The 6646-nt window shown below is 57.3% G+C and overlaps 1 protein-coding gene across 1 annotated transcript; it reads right to left on the bottom strand.

Moving 5' to 3' along the window:
• Positions 1-668: 668 nt before the first annotated feature.
• LOC124513846 (melanoma-associated antigen 10-like) lies at positions 669-2208 on the bottom strand. Its single transcript, XM_047081829.1, has 2 exons — positions 2204-2208; positions 669-1812 (listed from the first exon to the last, which is right to left on the bottom strand). Exons 1-2 carry the CDS (start codon positions 2206-2208, stop codon positions 669-671), a joined length of 1149 nt encoding a protein of 382 aa, XP_046937785.1.
• Positions 2209-6646: the final 4438 nt, after the last annotated feature.

Raw genomic sequence — 6646 nt, 5'->3', positions numbered from 1 at the left:
GGTGATTGCTGCTCCTAGCCCCTACCGTTTTAGGATTGGGGCGTGACTTCCGCTATCAACACAGTGCTTTCTAAGGAGAAAATACCCAATTAACATTTGGCAAATAAATGAGCCAGTAAGAAGGATCTTTCATTTAATAAGATTTATTAAGATTATGCCTACTTTCTTCAGTAAGCCAAGCAAGTCCAGGTATATGTCTTTTAATTTTACAGAACAATAAATTAGTGGTTAAGGGAATCCAAAAATGAACCACCTTTTACATTCCATTTTTTCCCATTTTCTTTCACATTCCCATTCCAGTGTTGTTATCTTGTCCCAGATCACAATATTTGATATTGTGATACTTGATATTTTGGTATTTTATTTTGTAAAATATCAAAAGTCATATTCTTAAATCTGAGAAACATCAACAGATATGTAACAAATTCATTCACACACTTAGATTCTAAAGCTAAAAAACCTTCCAGTAAAAGAAACAGCATTTGAAAAACATCAAAAGGTAAAAAAAGATAGACTTCCAAATCATCTATGTAGAACAGGAACACAAAGTTGTTGCACACTGTGTTCTCCCCAGTTTGACCCTGACCCTCTACTCAGAGCCAGGACTGCCCTCTTCAAATAGAGAGTGAATACTGGGGCTCCCTCTTCAGTTGGGGCGGAACTGCTGATCAATGCTGTGCAATGAACATAGCAGCAGTGCTTTCCCCAGATCCAATTCTGGCCCGAGCCCTCTCTTTCTCGTATTTTAAAGCCTCCTCATACCAAAATGAGAAGGAAAGGGGGTCAATCCCTTTGATCTTAACCAAAAATTCTAGAACTTTCACCTTGGTGATTTCAGCATGGGCCCTGGGACCCCACAGGAATTCATAGCGTGGAGGATTGCTGTCAGGCACCTGCCGGTATTCTAGGTAATTCTCATACACCCAATCTATGGTGATGAGCTTCCCGGGCTCCCCATAAATGAAATGCTCCCTCCCGCGATATACTCCCATAATATTCAGGAAATCCCAGAGGTCTTCCTCAGGGATGCAATTGCCCTCTATGAAGATCACACCCAGGATGATTATCAGGAGACCGTTCTTAGGCATGCCGTGGGTGTCACTAGACACCTCAACACTAGTGAGGTCCAGTGAGTTGACAAAGATATAGGAGGGGACAGAAATGTCCACCTCCCACATATCAATGCCAAAGATCACCTCCATAAACTTAGAGGCTTTCTTAAAGATCACAGGGAAATGTTTCCTGTACCTTTTCATGATAACCATCAGCATTTCTGCCTGTGTGACGGGCTCCTGCAATCGGTACTTGAGGATCATGAAATTCACTAAATCAGCTACCTTCTCATCTAGTGGGTCTGTGGGCGAAGATTCGGTGTCTATTGAGGTCTGCGGGAAACATGTATCTTCTTCTTCTTGGCTATTGAAGCCTCCTTCTGATGTGCTCCGTGATACGGAGAAGAAGCATGGGCCCTGAGGGTTGTGGGGAGGACTCAATGTTGTGGCGGGCTCCTTCTCAGGCTCCTCCTCCTCCACCTCCTTCTCCTCTTTGGAAACCGGGATCACAGGAGAGGAAGGCAGGGAGGAGGAGCTGGAGGGATAGGAGAAATTGAAAGAGCAAGAGGAGGAAGTCTCCTCCTCCTCCTCCTCAGCTGTGAGAACACCGGCCACCGCCAGGTCCTGTATCTCATTTTGGGCCTGAGAGTCTGGTTCCAATGTGAGCTGCGAACCCTTTGGAGAGCGAAGCATGATGACTCTGGTTGGCAGCAACAAGTAGAAGTGTGAGCGGGATGGTGGGAGATCGGGTGCCACAGGCCTGGAGACAGAGGGAGAGGATCAACAGTCTCAGTAGAGAAACACATCCTTGGCAGCTCTGACAAAGGCCAACTTACAGGCTCTTTTGGGGGCGGGGGCGGGGGGATGCTCTCGGGCTTCACAGGGCTCCTGTCTTCCTGGACAGTTCGTCCCCTAGAAACCTGTAGGAGGATGTGAGAAAATTCCTGAGGGTGCAGCCAGCCGGCACAGCTCAAGGCTTCCAGAGCCAACACTGGGCAGGTGGAGTCGAGCACTGGGGGGTCCCTTCTGTTCTGACACAGGCGGGTCCTTGATAGACATTCAGGATGTGTACCTCACCTTGGCTCCTAGCACTGCCTGGGCCTCCTCTGCTCTGCTGAACTGAGGACATGTGTCTCACACCAAGACCTCACCTCATCGTTCCCGGAGCCCCGAACAGGCTCTGTGAGGTCCCTACTGCCCTGCAGTGGATGACCCCCCCTGTGCTCACTAAGGTTCTCACCTTTTCCCTAACAAGACCTGCCCAACCTTGGCCCCCTGACCTTGGCCAAACCCTCCCCGACTTCCCTGCCTCTGCCAGCCTCAGGCAAAATTTTCCGCACAGGAACTCACCCTCCTGAGACCAATGAGAAGGAAATGAAAGAGGAACACATTTGACCTTATGAGCCCAAGGCCTCCCTGGGTGACAGCAAAGGCTGGCCAAAGTCTGTGGGAATCCCTCCCTCCTAGGCGAGCGTTACCCTCGTTCCTCAGTTTGATGCCTGATAGGGCCTGTGACTCCTCCCTCTGCTGTCCTGAGTCTGGTCCCTTCAGAACAAGCCTTCACCTCCCTGAGACCACCAAGAGAGTGGTGGCACACCACATGTGTTCACTCTGGCTGGAGCCTCCCAGAGCAGACAGCAGGGGCAGGCAGGGCTGGGTGTGCCTTCAGTCCTCACTCAGAGTCCCTATCTTAAATCCTGGCAGTAACGGGGCCACCTCCCTCTGCTGACCTGACGTGGCTCCTCCTCAGAGCAACGCTCTCACCTCCCTGAGAAGCCCTGCACGAGAATGAAGAGGCAACACCTCTTGCCGCCTTGGCTAGATCCTTCCAGTGCTGACAGCAAGGGCTGGTCCCCATCTGTTCTGTGGTAAGGCTAACCTCAATCCTTCCTCATGGCATTCATCCCTACTCTTGGCATGGCCCGGACTACCTGCTGCTGACTTAACATCACTCCCTTAGACTATGACCTCGCCTCTCTGGGACACCTCCCTCACCTTGGAGAAAGTGAGGGCGTGCCATATCCAGGCAACCCTGCTTGGGTCATCCTAGGGCTGAGAATAGGAGAAAGCCAGACCGTGTGGGATCTCTTCTTTCTGGGGTGGGAAGTACTTTTGTTCCTCACCAAAGGCCCTTACCTTAACTCCTAGCAGAGCTTGGAACTCCTCCCTCTTCTGATCTGATGTGGCTTCTTCAGTTCCCCTGCCTTCACACTCAGACTAAGGACCTCAGTTCCAAGTCCCTCAAAACAAAAGTGGAGAGACATCACAGCAAGCCACACCTTCCCAGGGTCTTGCTGACATCAGGGGCGAGGCCTCATCTGCCCCAGATGCAGGGGGTTTCCCTCTGTCTTTCGTCAGGGTGTTCTTTCTTCCTGGTAGGGCTTGGGCTCACTTCCTCTGAAATCACCCTCTCAGACCAAGGCCTCACTTTCCAGAGACCCCCTCCACCCACCCCATGCAGGAAGTGAGGGTATAACACATCTGGGCATTCCTACTCAGATCCTCCCAGAGTGGATAAGTGGTGACAAGGTAGAGTTTCCGTGAGGCTCTTTCTGTCTGTGTTGGGGGGCACTCTTAGTCTTCCTTCAAGATCCTTACCTTACCTTGACTCGTCACAGATCCTGGAACTCTTCCCTCTGCTGATGTCACCAGCTCAGGCCAAGCTCTTCACCTTCCTGGGATACTCCAAACAAAAGTAAAAAGACACCAAATCCAGCCACTCCTGCAGGGGGTCTGTTCCAGTGTGGGGAATACACCCAATCCTCCCTCCAGGTATTCATCTGTACTCCCAGCAAGGCCTGTCCTACCCTCCGCTGACCTAAAGTCTCCCCCTCCAACCAAGACTTCACCTCTGTAAGACATCATCCCCTTGACTCCTGGTAGGGTCTGTGGCAGAAGTGAGAGTTCCTCCCACCTGGCTACTCCTGCTCAGATCCTCCCAGGGCTGTGATTCTGTGGGTCCTTCTTTTCAAGGAGAGGGGCTTTCAGGCTTCACACGAAGGATCCTTACATTGACTCCTGACAGGGCCTGGGAATCCTCCTCTTCTGAACTGCTGCGTCACCTCCTGAGACCAAGGTCCTCACCTCTGTAAGACACTCCCCCAGACAACGTAAGGAAATGCCACATCTGGCCAATCTTGCCTGTGGACTCCTGGGGTGGACACGAGGGGTGGGACAGGGCTGAGGCCTCCCCTCTCTTGGGGTATTTTCAAGGCAGGCCAAGACCCCATCTATCTGAGGTGGAAGGTCCTCTCCATCCTCCCTCATAGTCTTCTTCTTAATGACTGGCAGGGCCTGGGACTGTACCCTCTAGTAACCTGATGTTACAACCCTCAGAAAAAGCCTCACTTCCCTCAGACTTCCAAAGTGGAAATCGGGAAACGCTGCGTTTGGCAACCCTGCTGTGTGGCCTCCCACGGCTGACAGCAGGGCTAAGTTTCTGTGACACCTTTCTGCAGGATGAGAGATACTCTAAATCCTCCCTCCGAGTCCTCACCTTGATACCTGGCAGAGGGCAGTACTCTTCCTGCTGCCCTTGGGCTACACCCATCAGATCAAGGTCTTCGACCTCCCTGAGACCCCGCACCAGAAAATACGGAGGGGCGGCCACATCCAATAGCCACCGCCCTGGGCCTCCCGTGTTGCCAGCAAGGGCAGAACAGCACTGGGTCCCGTCTGCTCTGGGGAAGGGGGTGCCCTGAGTCCTTGACCTGACTCCCGCTGGGCCCTGGGACTCCTCCCTCCGCGAAGTTGCCCTTGCCCCTTCAGGCCTACGGCTTCATTCCCCTGACAACCTCCAAGCAAAACTAAATAGAAGCCACATCCTGCCACCCCTGCCCTGGGTCTCCCAGGGCTCCCAGCAGGAGCCGAATCCCCTCTGCTCTGCAGGGGGGGCCATCGCCTCTGTGCTCCCTCAAGCACTCAGAATGCTCCCTCAGACAAGGCCTCACTTCCGTGACACAGGCCCCGCCACTCCCTGGAAGAAGGGAGGGGACACCCCATCTGACCACCGATGCCCGAGTCCTCCCTCTGCGGGGACTGAGTGGGGCCCATCACGAAGCCTGCAAATAGTCACATTTACTCCTGACAGGGTCCGCATCCCCTCCCTCCTGCTGACCTGGGGACAGTCCCTCAGCCCTGGCCACCGTCCCCTAGAGATGCCAGGGACGGCAGCCAGGGGGGGGGGGGGGGGTGGGCGGTAAAGGACCGCCACCTGAGCTCCACTGTCCAGCCCGGCTCCTCGGGGCTGACGGGAGGCGCAGGGGGTTCTGGGCCCCCTGCGCCCCTCCCCCGGCGTCCGCACTGGACGGTCCGATCACTTGCCCCCGGGTCTGCCCCTCGAAGCCCGCCAGGGGCCCGGGCTTCGCCTACTACCGAGCCGCAGCCACCTCGGCACAAAGAGCCGCCCATCCCTCAGCCGCCCCACATCCGGGGCCCTGCGCGGGGCCTCGGGGGGCTGCGCACACACTCTGTGGCGGGAGCGTCGTCCCCTCGCCGCCTGTCGGGCCGGGGCCGCGTCCCCCCGTCCCGCGAACAGGCCCCCGGCGCGCAGACCCCGCGGGGGAAGGTGCGGGCCCCCCCGCCCGCCCCGGGTCCTCACCCGCTGCCCGGCGGCCGGCCCTCTGCTGGCCCCTGAGTCGGGGGGCCCGGCACCGCCAAAATGCACATCACCGCCCGCCATATCCGCCCATCCTGCTTTGGGGCTTCCCCAGGGCGGCTGGCTCGGAGGGCCCTGGGCCGTCTCCCCCTCCCTCGCCTCACTCCTCACCCTGCAGCCTCGCAGAGCCCAGGCCTCCTCCCCCGTGCCCTAAGTCCGCAACCCCCAGGCCAAGCCTCGCGTCCCCCAGACACCCAAGACCAAGGTCGCCAAACGCCGCTGCCCACCACACGTGCTCGGGGCTTTCCACAACTGATGGCACCGGCGGGGCCCAGCCTGGCCCCCCTCCCTGCGCGGGGGGGGGGGAGCCTCGCCCCTCTCCCTCAGGGTCCTCACCTCCGAGCTTGGCGCAGCCCGCGACTCCTCTCTCTTCTGACCGGAGTGGGCTCCGGTCAGGCCGAGCCTCACGCCCCTCACGCGCCCAAGACGCAAAGCCAGCCGCGCCTCATACGGGGACCCTGCCTGGGGTCTCCCCGGGATGACCGCAGGGGCGGGGCGGGGCGTGGCTAGACGCTCCGTATGCGCGAGTGGGCGGTGCCTCCGCGCCTCCCGCCTAGCTGCTCTGAAGCCCCGCCCCTCAGGCTCCCCAGATACAAGTCGCGAAGCAGAACATCCGGGGACCTTGCCCCGTCTTTTCACGGTTGATAGTAAGAGCCGGATGGACGTGGGGGCCCCGTGATCTGTGGTGGGGTCTCGCCTCACTCCTCCCGCGGGGTCCGTATCCATCGCTGGCAAGGGCTGGCACTCGTCCCTCCCCGAACCTGAGTCGGGCCCCCCCAGACAAAGCCTCACGTCCCCCAGACGCCCAAGACCAAGGTCGCCAAACGCCGCTGCCCACCACACGTGCTCGGGGCTTTCCACAACTAACGGCACCGGCGGGGCCCAGCCTGGCCCCCCTCCCTGCGCGGGGGGGGGGGGGAGCCTCCCGCCTCTCCCT

This window comes from Lynx rufus, unplaced genomic scaffold (assembly GCF_022079265.1).
Source record: "Lynx rufus isolate CCGP_SWC_20201006 ecotype Redwood Valley unplaced genomic scaffold, mLynRuf1.p SCAF_19, whole genome shotgun sequence".
Lineage (NCBI taxonomy): Eukaryota > Metazoa > Chordata > Mammalia > Carnivora > Felidae > Lynx > Lynx rufus.
The sequence above is the reverse complement of the archived record's forward strand: the minus strand, read 5'-3'. Positions and strand labels throughout refer to the sequence as shown.